Source organism: Equus przewalskii, chromosome 22, assembly GCF_037783145.1.
Source record: "Equus przewalskii isolate Varuska chromosome 22, EquPr2, whole genome shotgun sequence".
In the NCBI taxonomy this organism is placed as follows: Eukaryota; Metazoa; Chordata; class Mammalia; order Perissodactyla; family Equidae; genus Equus; species Equus przewalskii.
In genome coordinates, this window is record NC_091852.1 from 43,237,236 (window position 1) to 43,259,300 (window position 22,065).

Sequence of the window (22,065 nt, forward strand, 5' to 3'; positions counted from 1 at the left end):
TGGCAAATTGGTCTCATGGTGGTTGTGGGGTGTCTTAATGACTCTTTCCCTTAAGCCATTGAGAGAACAGCACAGGATCATCTGAAATAAAGTCCAGAACCACTGCCTTAAGGGGCTTACAGTCTATCTGGAAAGATGCCATGTGTGCCAAGCATTAGTAGGAGAAGAAAAAAAGGCATGAGAACTGGCTTCATTGCCTAAAGGATACCAAAGCAAAGACTACTAAAACTTTTACTCCAGTACCACCCTTTGCTATTTAGCCACACAATGCTTGATTTTATTTAACTTTTCCTGTTTTGATGCATTGTGCCATGCTGGGATTGTGTAATTGTGAGTTTCGAAAGCAGCTACCACATCTTCTATATCTGTGTCTTATCCTACAGTGACTAGCGCAGTGCTTGCCATTTAGACGTGAAAAAAAAAGGTTTCGAGTAAATGGGGTTCAGAGGGGGTCAGGTATTTTCCATAGCCATCAGCTCCACTCCAGACCAGAGTGGGTGTTGCCACTCAACTGCGGTGTCCTGGCTGAAGACCAAGACTTAATTGTTGATGTCCCTTCCTTTTCTGCTAGCTACGGTTGCGTACTGCGGATTCACAGAAAAACTCATGACAGTCCTTAAGATGCCAGATGTGATTGTTCTGGAAGTTCAGTGCCCACAGCCACACGAAAGGCAGAAGGCCAAGACTGCGCTGCACGAAGTCAACACCCCGATCTTTTGGCTCACCTCCTGTGGGCTGAGGTGCACTGGATTCTGTGCCTTATTTGCCAGTGGGTGTTTTAAGACACATCCTGCCCTGGGTCAGCCGTCTCAAGGATTTCCCCTCAGTCTTCTTCATTTGTACACATGTGCCCATTATTTTTTAAAATGTTGCAATTATAGAAATTTATTTAAAAAGAAAATAAAAATCAGTTTCTGACAACCCAGAAATAATAACTTTTAACATTTTGGTGTATAGTTGTCTTATATATGTCTGTGCATGTGTATGTGTAGAAATTTCGTGTTGTTCAAACTGTTTTTTCTCAATCAACAATATACTATAAACATCTCTACATCTTCCCATGTCAGTATATACTTCCACCACAACATTTTGACATTTGTCCGATATTTCATGGTGTGCCATGATCTATATAAATAATCCATGTTTGTTGGCTATTTAGATTGTTTATACGCTTTGATTATTATCAGCAATGCTTCTATAAGGCCCTTATACGTAAATTTGGAGGCACATCTTTGATTTGGGTTTGGGGTGTATCGTAAAAGTGGGTTTTCTGAGCCAAAGGATAAGTGCTATGTGTTTGTGATACCGACCTCTAGACGTGTGGTACCAGTTTACAGTAACGCTGTGTAAGTTATTTTCTACACCCCTTCACAAACATTTTTTATTATCCATTGATATTTTTGTTCATGTATCTCAAAGACTTTTAATGTTTTCTATAGGTGTGTTTTCATATATCGAGTGCAAAAAGCACAGACTAAAAATCGAATATCAGCCGAGTGCCTTGTTCACTCGTTCATTGGTTTGGTTTTATTTTTGTTCTGCTCTCAGTGTGTCTGGAAAAATCAAATTAAGCTGAGTAAGCTTGGCTCATGAGGAATCCCCCTTTCATTCCCTGGAGCAAGGCAGTGGAGACCCACAGATCCTGATATTAGTTACTACTGTCATGGAAGCACAGTGAGAATTGATGGCATTTCTCAGTGTCATTGAACTTTTCCATTATCTGTCAAAGTTCCATTTCAAATTCTTTCTAAGGCCTGGGTGTACCCTCCTGGTGTTTGGGATGTTTCCTACATTTCTCTTTATCTACATTTCTGTACACTGTGGTCTAAAGGTGAGCTATGAAAAAAAAGAGTCATACATTAAACTTGCAAAAATCGGAGGCCAAGAGACCAGGATTCTAACATTGCCTCTGCTACTCACAGCTGAGCAAGTTACTTTGCCTGTTTAGGACTTCCTTTCCTCATTGCCGATAGGTCCGTGTAATAGTCCAGGAGTGGTGGTGGTGGTTGTGGGTGGGGAGGGAACCTGTAGGGAGCCTTTATTAAATAGATACTTGTGCCAGATACTGTGCATATATTATCTCGCTAAGTATGCATTATTTTCCCCCATTTTAAAGATGAGGAGCCTGAGGTTCAGAGACGTGAATTAAATTGCCCAGGTCATGCAGAGAGTAAATTACAGCTATAACATGCAATCTAGGTTTGCCTGACTCCAAAGCCTTTTCTAGATATGAGTCTATGAGTAACAATGGGATTATTTTCATTTCTTAGTTTACTGAGTATTTATTTAAGACCTATTATGTGCTAGACACTGTGCTCAGGTCTGGGACTTCAGTGGTGAATAGATTAGACATGGTCTTTGCATCATGAAGATTGTGGTCAACTGGGGGGAAAGACACATTGAAAACAATACAAATGTGAATATATGATTATCAATTGTGATTTATACCATGAAAAAATTACAGGGTGTTGTGAGAGAACAACAGGGGAGACAATTTGGATTGAACAGTCAGGGATGACCTTTCAGACTGAGACCTGGAACCTAACTAGCAGTTAGTCAGTCAACGATAGAAAGAGCATTTCAACCATTCCAGGTGGATGGAGCAGCTGAGGGTAGAGAGCGGATCCAGCTGGTCCCCAACATGGCTCTTCAGGGAATGGAGATGCCCTGATGATGGCCACAGCCAGCTTTCTAGAGAGGGGTTGTGGCCATGTCCAACTGTGTGGTATTTCCTTAATACGTTATGTATTGGGGAAAGTCCTGTCCAGACATGGATGTGGCCTCTCCCTTCCCTTGGAAATCCTGGCATACCATCCAGTTTTGCAACTTCCCAACCTGGTGCCAGTCAGCTCTGCTGACCTATTGGCCCCACAGTGCATGGCGAAGCTCGTGTCATTGTTCCTTGATTGGTTCTCCATGTTCTAAAATCCATGGAGCAGAAAGCCGGAGCAGAGCATGTCTGGATACTTTTGTCCACAAGGTATCTTCACTTTACCTGGAATTTACGTACTAAAGATTTAGACATCCCAGAGAAAAGGTGCTCAGCCTTTTGACTAGCTGTATAGTCATAGGCTCGGGAAATCCAGCAGTATTTACTAAATGGATAACAGTGGAAAGAATTAAATGGAATAATCTTTCTGGATCCTGGTCCTGGAAGAGGAGATTAAACTGCATAGCTCTTTGGATAATGGAGAAATAAATTAACTGAACAATATTTCTGGATTACAGAGAGAAGAATGAAACAGAGTCACTCTTTCTGGATAATGGAGAGAGGAAGAACATGACTAACAATTCTGAGTAAGGATAGATCATTCCAGATAATGGGGGAAGGATGAAACTGAACCACTTTTCTGGATAAGAGGGAGGCAGCCCAGAAAAGGAAGCAAGGTAGTAACACCTTCAGCCTCCAAGAAAGAACTAGCCAGCAGGTGGGACTGTGAGCAATGACAACTTCCTTGTGTGGCCATCAAGCACGAACAGAGGAAGCTGTGCCTGGGGAGGCAGGTGCTCTAGAGTTTGTTTATTTCCAAAGCCTTCCACTGCTGCTCCATATGGCCTGGGGCCAGTGGACCTCCCAAAGTCTCAGCCACCATGTTCTTAAAATAGGGCACATCTGTGACCCTCTCAGGCTTTCACAGTGACAGAAATACAAAGCTAGTATCTTCTTGGAACTGCCTGGATGAAGGGACCTGGAAATCAACTTGGGGATGCTGAGAGTAGGACAATGTAGTCATTCCGACTTAGGAGGTGTTACAATCAGAAGGGAAGTTAGTCACATCCAGTTTAAATCCTTCATTTTACACTGAGGAAACTGAAGCCTGGAGATGGGAAATGACTTGTCCAGGGCCTCATAGGCCAATCACAGCAGAGCTGGGACTACAACCCAGAATCCCTGACTCCTGGAATGGTTGTTCACAAGGCCAAACTTAAAGCCATCCTGTGGGAATAGAGAATGGCGTTCTAGTGGAAACTCTGGGACTGAAATCAGAGACAGAATGGAAAGACAAAAGGAAATGAGTATGTTAACATTTCACGAAAGCCGTCTGTGAATTAGGCACAGTGCCAGATGTTTTTACGTACTTTTAAACCTCATCTAATCCTCTCAAAAATCCCCATGATGGCGATATTATTGCCATTTTACAGCTGTTAAAAACTGAGGCTCAAAGACGTTAAATAACCTGTCTCACATATGTGGCCAAGCCCGTATTTGAATCCAGGTCTGCTTGCAAACAGAGCCTGAGCTTCTTCACCCCAGCAGACTGGAAACATCAGTTGGTTCTCAAGGTCATCGCTGATGTGCTAAAACCTGGGACAGAAATTAGGCAAGACTAGCAGCCTCTGCCTTTTCCTGTGGTGAGTAGGAAAAGGAGGAGTAGACGGTTCTTTCCTCAAGTATGAGGGCAGGGTGATGGACAGAGTATGGACTCTATTCTAAGGTCATAGTTTGTGTTATGGAGAAATTGCCATCTGGAGAAATTTGGGGTGTCTTCTCTCATTTTAGGTAAGGTGACTCCGATAGCTATCTTCCTTTCGGCCTCTCTCTGCTCTTATGAATAATATTTTTATCCCAATCCAATCACTTATATTTGGTTTTTACATAGGTTATTTTAAAAAGTTTTGGATATAATTTGCTTCTGAAACACCCTTGGCTAATAACCACAAAATCCCTCTCCTTGCTGATTTCTATGCCAAATTCTTTAAGAGATTAGATCACCTTCAGATGAATTGTTAATAAAAACTAAAGCAATAGCCAGTAGCATGGATATCTTTGGGCTCTTGGCCAACAAATAAACCATCTGTGTGAAAGAAAACAGACTAACAATTTTGGACTCTGGTCTCTGTGGCCACATTGAGCGTTGACCTCACCGGTAATTACCTAAATTAATTGCCTTGTGGGTTGTGTTTTCTCCTCACACGAAAACTTCTTTTCCCAATTCAAACCATGTGGTTAAAATGAGAAAACAAAAGCAAAAACTACTCCCACACCCTAAAGCCCCCTCTGTCAGGCCTCCCAAGGGGACCCAGGAGAGCCGTTAGAAGGCTGAGAGGGGCCATCATCGCATACCATACATAGGTGGAGGGCTTGTTATTCTCCGTTCCCGCCCACGAGAGGATACCCCTATTGTTTCTGAAAATGCTGACCAGGACCCACACTTCCAACAAAAATTCCTCTACCCCTACAACCGCAGCAGCAAAAGCAGCAGCAGAAGCAACAGCAATAGATAAGTGTTTTGATGAATTGCAAGATGGATAGGGCTCACGGTGCCCCCAGCTCTGCTGATACCAAATGCCTTTAAGATACAGCCTTTCCCATCCTAATCTACAAAGGAAACAGGAAAAAGGAACTTAAAACTCCCTGTGCTCAGACAGAAATGAGACTGTTACAGCCTGCTTCTGTGCTGCTCCTTCTTGCCTCTGACTTGTAAACAAGACCTAGTAGAACACGCGAATGGAAAGTCAGAAAGCTCTGGGTGTTTGAAAGGATCCTTGGGACCTCATGCACATCTGCAGAACCTGGATGGAGAGATCTGGGGAAGCATGGACTCTTTAGCTGGCTTAGTTCTCTACGGAGTCAGCTTGCTCCTTTCTGGTAAGGTTTGGCCTTATTTTTTTAATTTAGTTTTTTTGTTTTAAACCGAGTTGGTGCTTTTGGGCTCTCTTACCAACTCTTAGTGCTGGTTAATAAGGGGCAGCTGTGACATAGGGGCAACTTCTCTGGGACTCTCCATTTAATATACGTAAGGATTGAAATGCAAAGTCCCGGTGGCGTGAAGTAATTTTTCTAGAGTTTCTCTTCTGGGTAATTGCCCCCTGTGTTGCCACAGACCCTGAGGGCTGATTAGGTCACTTTGTTTGAAGAAACATGCTACTGTGGTACTTTATTTTATTGCTCCTTAATTGTGATTGTTTCCTTATGTAAGAAAAAAAAAAAAGAAGAAGAAACTTGGCTTTACCTGCTCCAAAGAAAACCTTCAGGAATTTTTATAAAATGAAATTCATACTGAGAATTATGGGGACCCACTTCAGGCAGAGTACAGATTGTCATTTTTAAATGAGAACAAAAATCCTTTTCTATCAAGATTTCATATCGGCATGCTATTTGAGTCAAAGCAGTCAAATGCTAAGCTTTTTGTTTTTTCTTATAGTTGGGGGTCAGAGAGATTAGCGCTATATAATTTTTATTGTGTTTTTAAAAAATATTTGGCATATGGTAATTCATAAAGTCTTCATTGCCCAATGAAACGAAAGTTTAGGCAGTCACCGAGACCCCTGGGCGCAGGAGAGTATCGAAACCTGTTGTGGAGTTAAGGACCGGTTGGCCTGAATGTTTTCAGATTTAGCGCGTCTGTTGCTCAGGTTCCCTAGATAGTGGCATATTTCTGTCGTTCATTCACCCTATGGGACACTGGCTGAAAGGGTTATCAAAACCTGAAGCGCAAACCACAGCCATGATCGCCATCAATCTCTCCCCTTCACTTTGAAAGCGTTCTAATTATTGTACTGAAAATAGAATTGATATGGGAAGTGAACTTGGGAAACTTTACTGAACTTAATGGTGCCGGCTCTATTATATTATTAGAATTTGAGCCAAATATACATAAATATCTGCTATATTATTTTTATATTTTTCCATATCTTTGAAATATTATTAAATATTCAAAAACTAAATCCAATAAGCTAAGAGAATTTCATGTAAAGTAACTTGTTTATAGCTCTTCAGTTTGTTTTCAACAACCAATTATATTGAGGATTTAATAATATTTTTAAGACTAATGATGTATAATACAAATTGCTGAAAGTGAAAGATTATCTGAGATGGTTTCAATATTTATATAGAAGTTGTCTATGTTAACGTAGAAATGTTGATTTCTCCAATAATATGTACCTTTAAACCAAATAATTATCACAATTCTATGTTGGGTTTGGTTCTTTTCTGTGTGACGTATGTATCAGTGACGTGAAATCTGGAACTGATTCTACACCAGGGCTTGCAGTAATGCAAACCCAACAGTCTACAGTCGCTCTGAGATACTTTTTAGGTTAAATAAAACACATACACACAGAAACACACACGCAAGTTTTAATTCACTTCTTTTCCTCAGAGTGACTATGTTATGGTACTTTGCAATATAGGCTCAGAAGAGCTGTCATATAATCAAACAAAAAAGTTTTGTGGCCACAATAATTTCTCCGTGTCTAGACCTTAGATCCCTGAAAACACAGCACTGACTTCAGCAGGCAGAGGCCCAAGGAGAGGGCTTCATGCTCCTATTGAAAAGGAAGGGTGACACTAACAAGGTTGTTTCTGGGGCAGGTCTGTTGTGTTGAATCCTACCTTACATCCCTGGTCTAAGCCTCTATGAACATGAATATCCAAGGCTTGGCAATTGCAATAACAAGAATCCGGCATGACCGTGTCCACAGGCATAGGGACCCATTCCTCACACCAGACTCCACCGGTGGACTACAGCAGTGGGGCAAGGGACTTATGGCTTATGGGTTTATCTCTCTAGTCCTGTGGGTTCTCATTCCTTTTCTCAGAACAAATAGAACTGAAAAAATATATCACATTTGTCTCAATCATGGTGGCAGATGCTGACCCATAAGAGAGTTGGAGGAGGTATGTAGTTTTCAGAAGCCTTCCCCCTAAACCCACCTGGATTCTGGCACATTCTCATCCAACTGAGAATTGTGGCCAATTTCAGCTTATTAACAAGTTCTAATAAACACACTAGCTTTTCCCTACTCCCGCATCCTCACCAAACCAGGCTTCTTTCTCTAAAGGGTCATATGTACAGAAGAACAAAATGAAACAAATCGCTCTTTCTGCTTTATCATCGTATGTCCTATGTGATCACCGTGATCTGGTGGGAAGTCTCTAGTAGCATGCCTTCTTTCCTGTCTTATTTGACATTTTAAGTAACAACCTGGATTCAGAGAGAGTGGATAGCTTGTTTGAGTGGCAGAGGCAATTCGGTTATAAGATCAGGGAAGTGGTCCCAGATGGAACCTCCCCGTTAGAGCTGGTCTTGGAAGGCCAGTATCAAGTCTGAGTAATCAAGGGTGGAGGTCTAGAAGCTGGGATCAGAGACACACCTAGGAATTATTCTCAGAGGGAGGAGTTTTCTTTCTTCACGGATGCTCCCTTCTAAGCATTGTCTTTGTTGGGAAGTCTCAGCATTTCCCTTTCAGCCCTACCCTTGGAGAGCTTCCTGTAAGGTCTAATTCTTCTAAGACATCCCTCCAGGAGGGAAGGACTCTTCCAAGTCCGTCTCAGAAGGCCATGCTGTGTCCTCTGGGGGATTCAGAGGGGTGGGCTCCAAATTCTTCAGACATTATCAATTTGTCCACTGGGGCTCTACCCCTAAGAAGATATGTATGTGATTGTGTCACTTACTTATTCCCTGTAGATGGCATATTGGTTAGAGCACAGAATCAGGATTTAAGTAGATGTCTCTAGGCTGGAAGGGTGGGACCAAACCCAAAAATACCACTTCATAATAGGTAAACATCAAGTTGTGCATTTGGGTTCAATAAATGAATTTTGTATGTTCAAAGTGAGACCTAGGTTTGTTGCAAGTTATAGTGAATGACACTCGAGTTTTGGTGATACACAAAATTCATGAGAGCCAACACATACTGTGCTTGCTGAAAATGTAAAATAAGTTGTAATAGTTTGCATTTGTAGAAACATAAGGTCCAAGTTAGAAATGGCAGTCACTTCAGTTCACACTACTGCTCAAAGCATATCCATTACTACCTTTTTTATTTTGAGGAAGATTAGCCCTGAGTTAACTACTGCCAATCCTCCTCTTTTTGCTAAGCAAGATGCCCTGAACTAACAGCCATGCCCATCTTCCTCTACTTTATACATGGGACACCTGCCACAGCATGGCTTTTGCCAAGAGGTGCCATGTCCGCACATAGGATCTGAACCGGCGAACCCTGGGCTGCCGAGAAGTGGAACGTGCGTACTTAACCACTGTGCCACTGGGCTGACCCTCAAAGCATATCCATTAAACACTTAAGACACTTGAGAAATTTGGCAGCAAGTGGAGTAGGCAAAGAGGAAGGTAGGTGCTTTAGAAACCATGTCATATGGGAATATTTAGCTAGCAGAAAAGAAATGAAGAGCAGTGTTTTTAAGGGTTTCCATATAGAAGACATCCTTCATTGACATTCGATTTTGCCAGATCTAGGATCTGGGGATGGAAGGAGTTGTACAAAGACAGTTTGGCTTTACTGATGGGAACCTTCTAGAAATTGAACCATCACCTCCACCAGGAGGAGAGTTCAGGCAAAGGTCAGGTGATCATCTATTAGGGATGTGAAAAGAGGATGTGGAGTGTGACGGTTACTCCCTTTCACATCCTTTTCATTTCACTGTCTTTTTGTGGCTTCTCACTGATCACTTGGCAGGTGGATAAGGATTCAGAAAAGTCACAAAGATCTTTGCCCAGCGAAATCAAACTGGTGTGTTTCCTGAATGTGGACCCTAGCATGGTCAATTTACACTGAATTTTAACTCAATCAACATGCCTTATGAGAAAAAAAAGCACATGTGTGTGTGCTATGATGACTCTTTTGAAGCCACTGCTCTGTGGGACCGAGGTAGGGCTAATCAAGAAGGCAGGAGAAGAAGTGAAGGGTGTGGATTGTGAAGTCACAGACCTGGGGTTAAGCTTGAATTGGATGACCATGGGCAAGTTATTTGATTTCTCTGTCGCAGTTTTCTCATCTTTTATGGATGAGAATGCCTATTTCCCAGAGTTGTTATAAGCATCAAGTGTGATAGTGCATGTAAAGTGCTTCACCAGTAAGAACTCTCTTAAATGAAGCTGGTGTAATCAAAAGAGGCGTGTTGCTGTGAGGACCACTGGGCTAATTCAAGACTGGTCTAATGTTTCCTAGGACGTAGGGGAGTCACTTACCACTCACAGAAGCAGTCTCCTTCTAAAAGACCTCCCCATAATCCAGTTCCTCAAATTTTGTGCTGGTCACTTACCACTTGGCCAGCCAGCCCGCTTGGCCCGCTAACGAGTGCCTCCCCTCACCTCTCCATTTATCCCTGCTCATGGCCCTTCTACTTCAACCAGGTCCATCTCCACAATCTATGCATTCTTTCCTCTTGGCTCTTGTTCACACTGTTCCATCCGTTTGGAAATGACATTGTCCAGGTCCACTCTGCAAACACAATTCAACTCAACTTGCCTAGGCCAGCTCTTGCTCATGATGTTATTCCCCTAATTCTGAGTTCCCTTCTACACAGGCTGTGTCTTTGAGCTTTGGGCACATAGATTTAGCTCAATTAGCCTCTAACATTTTGACAAGAGATATTATTTCTTTTTTATTCTCCATAGTGCATGTATTTAATGTTCAGTAATGTTTATTGAATGAAATTTAATATTCCATTGTAAGAAGCCATTGAGATGCCACAGCAGACCTGAAAGAAAGAGGAATTGTGTGGAAAGAGTTTTAGCCATGTTGAAGTAATAATAATGATAATAATAAAAATAGTAATAAATCAATTTCATAAACATTGCAGGTACTATTCACGCATATCTTAAAAGGTTGGTTTATGTTAAATATTTGATGTAAATAAGGCCAAAAGAAAACCCCCTTCTTCCCTTAGGTATGAAATGTAAAAGATACACTCATGAAAGTGGGTTTAACCAGTCCTTTATCTAATATTAGGTATTGTACAATTGTTGAATATTACCCAAAAGAGATGCATACTTTTTACTCACTACACATTTATTGAGTTGTTACCTGCCTATCATTCATTCATTCATTCATTCATTCATTTACTCAACTCTAATTTCAATCAATGAACACATATTGAGGACTTACTTTGTGCTATGTACTGTACTGGACACCAGGAATGCAAAAAAGGCTGAGTCACTTTTTTGCCTTTGCTAAACTCACATTTTAGTAGGAAAGATGACTATAGCAGATGAATTATAAGATACTGTGATAACTGCTATATTAGGGTATGTACAAAATCTGGTTTTTCAAGAGCTACAAAAATTCTTATTGGCTCCAATAATAAAATATGAAACGTTAAAATCTAAATTAAACATAATAATTAAATGTCTAAAAACATATAATGTCAACTTCATTAATTGCTAAACTTAGTATGAATAAAATTAATAATATTTGAAAACAATCTGTAGGGTAGATTTTCCTCACTTTGCAAGAACTCCTAAATAGTCATGAATATTACCAAAATTATGGCCAATTATAGTTATGAGTTACTCATAGCTGAATGATTTTAAAACTAAAAGGATGAAAAGGGAAAAGGGAGAAAAGAGCTTTCCATTTGAGGGAGCAGGGGGTGTGAAATAGCGGGGCAAGCTGGAGGAAGTCAAGGAAGACTGGAATGCAGGGCGGAGGTGGAGGACTAACGTTGGCGTCAGATCGGAAAGGGCCTCGTGGGCCATTTTAAGTAGCTTGTCCCTCATTCTGTTGAAATTTTGTATGGTGTTTGTTCTATCATATCTGATTTATGCCTTGGAAAATTCACTCTGATAATAGTGTAGGGGATGGATTGACGTGGCAGAGACTGTAAGCCTGGAACAATTTGGCTTCGCAATGCTCCAGGCAGGAAGGACTCGATGAAGTGGCGGATTGAAGAAGGGGATGAAGAGAGCGATTGAGAGTATAGGAGGTGAAACTGTCCGGGTGGTGATTGGTTGCATGTGGGAAGTTGAGAGAAGGGGGGAGAATGAGCATTGCTCCAAGGTTCTGTTTTGGGCAATAGCTGTGCCGCTCAGTGTGCTGGGAAGCATGGCCGCAGGACTTGTTGGAGATGGGCTGGGTTGGAGCAAATAATTATTTTGTACATGTTGATTTTGAATTTTCACATAAAGGTGGATATTTAGCAAAATTTGACTCTCTGGGTCTGAAGCTCAGAAGAAGAGGATTGAGCATGGAATTGAGACATAGAAATTATGGTTTATGGTAAGTGAAGCCATAGGCATGGGTGCATACCAAGATTTAAGTGAAGGGAAGAGAAAGAGGAGACAGCCGTGGGTTCTGTGAAGAAGCAGTCAGGGAGTTAACAGGTGAAGCAAACCCGGACTCCTTTCCTGGGATTTTAGAGAATTGGTGTTGTGGTAGCTAAGGAAGGAGAGAGTTTCCGAAGGGGGCAGTAAGATGGGGCCAGCAAAGTGACAGCGTCTGGGCCTGGAGTGGGGACACCAGACTACAGGTGTGTTGTTTTACGGAGAGCCAGCTGCACTGATGGCATTACTGCACCACAGCTGGAAGGGATGTGGGAGGATCAGCCGGCACCACTCCCAGCCTTCAGGGAGAGGAATGTCTAAAGCTGCCTCTCTTCTTGCTGGAATTTGAAACAGATAACCCAGTTCCCACCAGTCTGGCCAGATATTCCTTAACTCACATCACACGTGCAGAATGTTTTTTAGATTGAGCCATGCCTACTTCCCTCTCCATCCCTCCCCCACTGCCTCCTTTTGTCTCTTCAGGAATCTGACCATCCTTCTCCCCCTGTCCCTTCCCATAGCTGCAGGGGCAGGTGTGGAAACGTGGATCTGCCGGATGGACAGAGTCTTGACTCTTCGACACATCTGTTGATTAGAGGGAGTGCATTCCCACTGCCTGGTGGTTCCGTGTCTAACATGGTGTGGGTGTAAGAAAGACAAGCCAAAGGTGCCCATCAGGCAGCCAGTTGAGGGGCATCATGGGCGGCTGCTGTTTGCTCTCTGCTTGTCACAGCCCCTTGCCTAGGGCTTGACCAGTGAGGTGTGTGTGGTGGTCACACCCATCTCAGCAGATCTGTCAGCTTTCCCGCTTTTGTTAGAGGGTGATATCATACTTCCTGGGGGGAGTGCTGGAAGACAATGCTCAGCCACTTTCCTCCAGATACAATAGGCGGAGTCAGGAAGGCAGTATTGACATTGCTGGGCCTGGGGAGGCACTCACTGCTCTGCGGCCGTCAGACGGTGAACCAGCTTAACCTTGGCACACAGGGTCTGAGTTGTGCAAGGCGTCTGGCTGCAGAGCCAAAGGTGACTCCGCCCTGGGGACAGGAGTGCTTTAGACATCTGGGAATCTGGGATGGGATTCAGATTCCGATCCCTGTGTCAAAAACAACCACAAAACAATAACAGTACCAGTAATAACAAAAATGACTACCACAGATTGAATGCCTCTATTGGCAAGTATTTAATTTTTTCATTTTTTTGGTGAGGAAGATTGGCCCTGAGGTAATGTCCATTGTCAATCCTCTTCTTTTTGCTTGAGGAAGACTGTCATTCAGCTAACTCCTGTGCCAGCCTTTTTCTATTATGCCTGTGGGATGCCACCACAGCATGGCCTGATGAGTGGTGTGCAGGTGAACACCTAGGATCCAAACCTGTGAATCCCGGGCTCCCAAAGTGGTGTGCACAAACTTAACCACTATGCCACTGGGCTGGCCCCTAATATGATTTTTAATATCTCACAACCTTGCACAATAGGTATTATTCATTTTTTTAATAGATGGCAAAACTGGGACTCACGAAGGTTAAGTGACCTGCCCAAGGTTAAAATGTAGTGGATATCCATTATTTTGGACTGTCTAACATCCCTAATTTTCAAGAGCTGCCATGCTTTCCCTCCATGTGATTCTGATGGGACTATCACTGATCTCAGAGTATACTGTCCATCTGACTAGAACAGTTCGTTCAGTTGGAGGATGCATGACCCAAAAGGGCCAGTTAGATTCTTTCTCTGGGCATTTATGAGCAAGATATTCTCTTTTTTCAGTGAGGACACTGTACACATGGAGCTACCAGCTTCCCTGGGCACTTGATGGAAGCATGTCTTTGGTAGAAGAGAATGAAAACAATAACAGAGAAAACAGAACTAAGACAGGCACTCTGATTTTATTTGAGCCCTGGGTCCAGTGGTTTTAGGTCAGGGACCCATCTGCCCCTTCCAGTTATGGGAACCAGTTACTTTTATTTGCTTGTGCTGTTTTGAGTTGGTTTCTGTCTCTTGAAAGTGAATGGTCCTGAGTGACCACATTGTCTCAATGGGAAGTGCTGGAGACAAGAGGTAAACTGAGAATGACCTGCACCCAAAACCTTAGCTCTTTCAAACACTTCGCTGTGCTGTGTTCTAACTAGTGTTGCATGGTCATCTCAGGTTTGTTCCTAGAAAATGAGGCTGATAACAGTACTTACTCATGTGGTTTTGGGAGAAGATTTTAAGAGATACTACTTAAATGTACTTAGCACAGTGTTGGTACATGATGAGTACTTGATAAAAATCAGATGATCTTAGTTGTTTGCTTATAAACAAAGCTGGGGACTCTTAGTCACCTACATCAGTCCTTTCAAAACACATCTCCATCCATGAGGGCAGGCAATTCATATTCTAGGCCAGATGGAGCTCCCTCGCTTTCTTTGGGGAAACTCAACCTTGATACCTTGTCTCAAGGACAAGGAGAGCAAAGCTTAGAACTGTGCATTCTTGGGCTTTGGCTAAAAATCTGGAGTGTCAGGTGGGAGAATTCTTTCCTGTGGCCCTACCAGCTGGCAAGATGCTTCTCCCTACTTTTCTCCTGCCAGCCCCTAATTTCCTCTTTTCTTTGGTCTTGACCAAACAGAGGCTCTAGGATGATTTGTCATCTGTGGGTCCCCATCTCATTTATCCCAAATCTAATTCCTAGTTCTTGACAATTTACTGTGGAATTGTCACTTCCAGGTGGAATATGCCTCACTTCTGACCAAGCTCATTATTGGATTTTTGGCCCCATCTTGGAGTGTTTGTGTGTGTGTGTGTGTGTCTGTGTGTCTGTGTGTGTGAATAGCTCTGTCCTCATTTCACCACCGTCTTTCCTCTAATTCCTCCTCCTTTTAGTCTCCATTCCTCTTTGCGTCCAGTACCTTTTGAAAGCACTTTCTAATCTTCCGGGGTTGATTTAAACACCCCCCTGTTTTACTTCATTGCTACCACTTCAGCATCAAAGAGCAGGGCAGTAATGGTAGTTAGTTGTGGTCAACAGCTATTCAGGAGCCAGTCTTTGCCCACTTCCCCAGGCTCTGGCGATTTTCTGTCCCTCATGCTATGGTGGAAGTGTATTTCAGTTACACCAGGCTCTTTGTGGTTTCTGAAACTTCACTTTCAAGCCCCCACATCTTTGTGTCTGCTGTTGCCTTTACCAAGAATGGCCTCTTCACAGTCTCTTCTTCACCCGTCTGACTTATTCATGCTTCAAGGTTTATCTCAGGCGTCATTTCTTCCAAGAAGTCTTCCTTAACCTCCTTGCATGTGTTAGGGCCTGCCTTAGCCTGGATTCCACCAAAAACATGGCCTGAGGCAAAGGCATATGTGCAGGTAGATTATTTGGGAAGTGACTTCAGGGAACAAGAGTGAGGGACTAGGGAAATGGAACTGTGCCAGGAGGCATTACCATGTTGGCTGCTGCAATAGGCGCCTGGTGCTCCAGACCTTCCGAGGAGCCTTATGGAATGAAACTCAGAACTCTTCACCTGCGAGGAAGAAGGGGAGGCATTCATCCATTGCTATCCTCCACCTTTGCACAAGGGTTATGTAGATGTAAGCAGCTAGTGAATTCCCGCAGGTGTCCTACGCTGGTGTGCCAGAGAAAGTCCCACGGGAGGAAGTGAGATATTCTCGCGTGGGCCCTGGGGGAGCTACTTTGAGATTACACCTGCTCAAAGCTGGTGGAGGCCTGCTCCAAAGTGGCCTAGGCAGAAGCAGCTGCTTCCAGAGCCGAGATGGGGAGGATGCATTCGAGCTCAAGAGATGTCTGATACAGGCAGCCTTGTGCTTACCTCTGTCATAAGACTTAGAACATTAAATTACAATCAACAGTTTGCTTATTGGTTTTGCCCACTAGGCTATGCACTGTGTTTGACATTTCAATGTTCTCAGCACCGGACATAGCATCCTGGCTGGCAGAGAAATGCTTTAATAAATGGTTTTGCATTGGATTAAATATTCTGAACTAGTTCTTCCCTAAGTGTGCTATATATACTACTCCTGGCCAAAAAGGTGATTTTACGTGATGCTTGGAAGAATATTTTTAATTACAATATTTATTTGTCTGTATATATAGACAAAAGTGTGTGTATATGTATTATATCAATCATTTAACTTCATGAATATTATAGCTTAATATGAGGCTAAGGAAAAAAACCTGAGTTAATTTAAAGAGAGTGGTCAATAGAACAATTGTACAGGTAGCACGTAGACTCAGCAAGAATCATGAAAGGGATGTGTAAATTAATGCAGTTTGGGAGACACTGCTCTAATCGAATAAGCTAGCCAATCCTCTTTAGAACTCTGTGTGTGTGTGTGAATGTGTGTGTGCATGCGCACGCACACATGTGCATGCACAAATGAAAAACAGAAAAGTAATTTGGCCATGTAATTAATACTATCCTAGTGACACGCACAAAGTGAAGGAGAGTCTCATGGTGACCAACCTGTCTCAAAACACTGTCTTCATCTCTAATCTTGCTTCTTCTAAGAAACCTGGAAAGTGGACATTTGTTAATAAAGCACGAACAAGACCTGTTTCCCCCTTGGGCATACTGGGCATCCCCAAAAAGGCCCAGCAATCAGCCACCAAACCAGTGGGCAATGCCCACCGGTGGAGGAATGGGTAGGTCAGTTAGATTCTTTCATTCAAGCTAACGTTTACTTAGCCCTTCCTGTGTCCTGGGAATCTGCTAGGCATGGGAGTTACAAAGATGGTTAAGAAAAGGACCTGACCTTGAGTGGCTTGCAGTCTGGTGGGTGAGAAGTTCTGCTCTAATAGAGGCAGACAATGTATGTTTGGAGCATGGAAGCTGGAGTGAGTAATCCTGGAAGAGAACAGGTGTTTCACCAAGAGGGCGACATTTGACAAGGATGAGTAGAATTATGCTTTGTGGAAAATCAGGAGTGGAAGTGAGAAGTTGAGGCATTCTAGGCAGAGGGAAAAGCATGAAAAATGAGGAATAAAAATTTTAAGAAACACGTGGGCCGTGGTTCTTGTTGGCTACACTGTAGGTTACACTGAAGCAGGTGGCAGGAGATGAAGCTGGGAAGATGGGTTGGGAAGAAGGCAATTTAGTTTGAGATCAGCTGAGTGGGCAGGGACAGAGACACTTATGGAAGCTGTTAGGATGTAGGGTGAAGCTTTATGAGGGAATGAGATTACCCAAGAAGAGGATGGCAGGATAGTTCTGGGAACACCTATATCAAGGGGAGATATGGGTAGAGGAAGAGGAAACTGAAGCATTCAATGAGACAAGCCAAGGGAGGAGGGAGTTTCAACCACACCAAAAATTACAGAGGCAGGAGCAGGGTAAGGAGAGGGACTGGAGAATTTGGCAATTAGGTACTGATGCAAATCGTTTCTAGTAGATGGGCAGAGCTAGGGTTGAGGAGTAAGAGGGAGGTAGGGAAGTGGAGTAGGCAGGCCAAGATTCCCTCTGAGAGATGTCCCATGTCCTGGCAGCTTCCTCTTTCCATGTGCTTTTCTGGAAGCTTGATTGCAGGGTGATCTGGTAGGAGAAGAGGTGAGATCCTCTCTGCCATCACTGGCTCAGGGTGCGAGGAGGATATGCAGAAGTTTGAAGGAACTGGGGAAAGACCTCTGCCATCACAGACACTCTGCCCTTCCCCTGGACATGGTCCCCAAATGACCTGAATTAGGGAATTATTTTAGTTTCACAAATATGTGGTAATGGAGATAGATGTTTTCATGGAGGGGCCACACACTGATCTCTAGAATAACAGAATATTAGAACTGTCAAAGACTTAAAAGACTATCTAGTCCAGTGTTCTGAAGGGTCCCAGAGAATACTAACTCCAAGAGAAGCGTAGAGTCCTTTCTTCCTTTTAACTGAGTATCATGTGGAACTAATGTCCTGCACTTCGTGAAATGCTGATGTGATTCAACCTGCTCGTCTGACAGCTGCCCACACAGGCCCAGAGAGTTCAGCACTTTGCTCCAGCTCACTCAGCTCAGCAGACACTAAGCTTCTTCACTTTAATAGGGAGTGTGAAAGGCAAGGTAGATTAGAGCTTAATGCATGTCCTGTGTAGTCAGACTGCCTGAACTTGCATTCCAGCTTTCTCATTGTAGTAGTTAGCTATTTCTGTGTAACAAATGACTCCCGCAACTCAGTGGCTAAAATGACATTTATCATTACTACATGTCTTTGGGTCATTTGAGGTGTGGCTGATCTATGCTTAACGCAGGAAGATGGTTCTGCGGCAGGTTGCAGCAGCTGGGGCAGCTCTGCTTCTTGCTGGAGGGATGTGGGTTGTCTGGTGACTTTGCTCCCACGTATCTCATCCTTCTTGGATCAGCAGATTACCCAGGGTGTGTTGTTCTCACGGTGATGTTAGAAACACAAGAGGGCTAAGGAGAAACTAATAAACGAGTGAGGCTTCTTAAGGCCTAGGCTCAGAACTAGCATACCGTCAATCCCAAAGTCAAGTGCCATGCCCACAGCCAAGGGCTGGGAGGTACACTGTGCCCGTGATGAGGCTGAAGCGAGTGTATAGATGCAGGGAAGGTTGAAGAGTTGAGACCAACAATTCGATCTGCTACAACCACTACTAGTTTTGTGCTGTGGTGTAAGTACTTGGCTTTGTCTGTAAAATAAGCATCATGATAGCATTTACCTCTTGGGGGAGGATTAAATAAGTTAGTTCACGTAAACCACTTAGAACAATGCTTCGACTTAGACAACACTAGGCAGATGTTAATATGGTTACTAATTTTATCCACCCAACCATCACCATCCATGCATGATGGAGGATATTTGGGGTCTTTGCCACCAGCGTGGTGATGGGAGGGTTAGAGTTGACTTCACAAATTAGCCCAGCATCAGCCACCCTCCACTAGCAGGAGGGCTCAAAGGAGTGACCTTCTGCAGAGCCCCTGAATCACTCATTTATAAATTCCTTTCTTTCTCTTATAAGTACTTAACGGCCAGGCCCCTGGCAGCTTGCTTTGCACTGCCTGGCTGTCCCAGCCTCCTTGCCCTGGATATCTCACACCCAGAGTCAGCAGTGCTTTTCACACAAACCATCTGCCAAGAGGTGTGGAACTGGAGCCAGAAACACACAGCAGCTGCAGGAGCTCAGCCACATTCAGAGGCCTGTAGTAATCTCTGAAAGGGCCTGGACAGAGCCCTGACCACTGAGTGAGTCTCAAGTACGTGAGCCATCAGCAAAGTGTGATGGTAACATGAGTAATACATGAATTCTGCCAGCTGCTTCTGGAATCCAACAAAAAGCAGTGTCGTTGCCAGCCAGGGGGAGAAAAATCACCATTAATTACATCAGTGTCTTCCCAGTAAGGCTGAGGAGAGCCGGTAACGTAGGCTACCTTCTGTTCAAGGGCCTCTTTTCCTCTTGTAGAGCTTACTTTCTGATGGAACTCATGGCTTATAACCGCTCCCAAGCCCACCTTTCACCCTTATTCTGGGGGTTATAAGTGCAGACTCTGGGGGCAAATAAAACTAGACTAGAGCCCCATTCAGCAGTGTGAGGGCTGGGTGACCTTGGACAAGGCATTTCACCATCCCACAGAATGGGGATCGTAAGGTTACCCACACTAAAAAGTTGTGAAGGTTACATGAGATAAGCAGATCGCATGCTTAGTGAAGTGCTGGTTCATAAGAAATGCTTAATAAATATTAACCATCACTATTATTTCTTGTCTCCCTATGCCATTAGAGTATTGCCCCTAAGAGCACCCTGTCTCCAAGAATCCGTGTAAATGTTGCTCTATTCCAGTCCATCCCATTTCAACCTCTCTCATTCCTTCCCAGCCCATCCTATTCTATAAATATTCTTTGAGCTTCTATTCTGTGCCCGGCACTGGGCCAGGTACTTAGCAGATATAAAGATGAATAAAATAAAGCCCTTGCTAAGGAAGTTGCTGTTGGGGTGTAAGTTTCAGATAAATATTATTGGGTCCTCATTATTCATAGTAGTTATGGTCTACAAACCACGAAACAGGGTTAGATTCCTGCAAACCATAACATTTTTGTCAACTGTTCAATACATAATCCAGTTTTGTGTGTTTCTGTTTAAAGACAAATCATTTAATGTATGTGGCTGATTCGTCCAACAGCACTATAACCCCTGCCTGATCAAAGCTTGTCTAACACACATATTTTCTCCTAAGGCCTGTCCCAGCATTCTTGTGCTTAGGAACATTAGATAGCACTTCAACGCTATGCTTGGGAGCCATTTTAAACGGTGAAACTGCTGAGAAAAAGCACAAAAATGTGAAAAAGTGGCAGTAAATATATCGCAAAAAGGACACTGGTTACAGTGTGAGAGCTGAACAGGGCGGTGCTGCTTCACCTCGGTTGGGAACATTTGCGTGTGAGGGAGGACTCAGGGTTTACCCTGCTCTGACGTGTGTGCAAATGACTGAGAAGGCACAATGACTATCAATGTTGAGGTTATAAATAAATCGTAGGCAAATTCCCAGGTATGGAATCAACAAATAATGAGGATAGACTGTTCATACAAATGACTTAACATCTCAGGCAGCAATAAAGTTTCTGTAGTAGTACAGGGCGAGCACAACAGAGAGAGAGGAATGGACTCAGTCTGGGGCGATCGGCCTCCACTGACAACTCAGACTCTGAAACTCAGAAGGACTTCTCTGACAGAGCAGACAGTAGGGATGGAAACACAGAAGGATGAAGGTAAGTGGATAGATGCAGCCAGATTGGCCAGAGTGGGGCTGCTGGGTGATGGGATTTCTGCCTCCAGCACTGGACTATGTAGCCTAGTTTTGACTGGCTGCCCCGTAGCAGGCCTCTTCCCACCCACATCCTTTTAGAAGGAAGACCCAGCACTCTGAGACGTCAAACAAATGTAACAAAGGGTTTCTTGTGGTCAAAGGAGAAGATGGTTTGTGTTGTACAGTGTGCAAAACTTAATAAATTCACAAGCGGACATCTCTCTGTTCCTCCCGCTAAGTTCCTCTCCAGCCTCCTCGTTGCTCCTCCCTTCCTTCCACTGCCTCTGCTATTCCAGACAATTCCGCTTTCACCCTTTGCGTACACCACTCTGCAAAACCAAAGCCAGCCGATTATCCACCCCCATCTCCTCTAGACTCTTAGCAAGAGCCCTGGGCTGTTACTCAGGCATGGCTTTTGGAATTTTTCCTCTACCCTCCATTTCCCACTCCAAGGGGCTTATCTAAATATTCACCCAGTAAACTATTTTCTCCGTATTTTGGCATAAGCAATAAATAAGTCCAAGTTTGCAGATGAGTTACCACTCCCTCTCATTGCCTCTGCCAGTTATCCCTGACCGAATAAGTGTTTTCTCATCTCGGACCCATGATCCAGGGTTTCTGCATTTTCAAAAGACCCTGATCCAGGCCCCAGCCAGGCCAGAACCAGACCCGAGTTTATATAAAATGTTAATATCCTCTAAAGGACACAAATCAGTGGGAAAAGGAATAAAAGTTCTGGGAAAATTAATTTTCTGTTTGGAAAAAAGAATTGTTTAAAAAACCCATCTGTTACCACACACCAAAGTAAATTTCAAGTGGATTAAATGTAAAAAATCAAGCCATCAAAAGAAGAAGATGGAAGTGAATATTTATTGACTTTTCATATGGAGAAGGACTTCTTAAGTTTAAAAACAATGGAAGAAACCACAAAAATAAAAATCAATATACTTAGTTACATAAATATTTAAACTGTTAATCCAACAATAAGCAAAATTAAAAGGCAAAGAACAAAATGAGAAAAATGCTTGCAATAAATATGGTATATAAGAGATTAAAGCATTTTTGTGAAAGAAGCTCATTGAAATTGATAGAAAAAAATTAATACAATGCAAAAAGAGAGGAACAAATAATTCATGAAAGGAGGAAACACAAATGGTTAACATGTGTGAAAAAGCTCACCCTCTAGATTAAAATCAAATAAAAATAAGATGCCATTTTTCTGTATCAAACTGGAAAAGATTAAAAACCAAATGAGAATACTCAGTAACACACAGCTGGTGTTGGTGAAGTGTTCACTCTCGTACACTGTAGATTTAGATAGAAATTTG

At 43.1% G+C, this 22,065-nt stretch overlaps 1 protein-coding gene across 1 annotated transcript in view; it reads left to right on the forward strand.

The window, feature by feature from the left end:
• The first annotated feature begins 4,374 nt into the window (after positions 1 to 4,374).
• Positions 4,375 to 22,065, forward strand: part of TEK (TEK receptor tyrosine kinase) — a 104,585-nt gene continuing 86,894 nt past the window's right edge. The window contains exon 1 of the mRNA XM_008519059.2: positions 4,375 to 5,590. Coding sequence (XP_008517281.1) covers positions 5,539 to 5,590 — 52 coding nt within the window. The 5' untranslated portion in view covers positions 4,375 to 5,538. The remainder of the gene's footprint in view (positions 5,591 to 22,065) is intronic.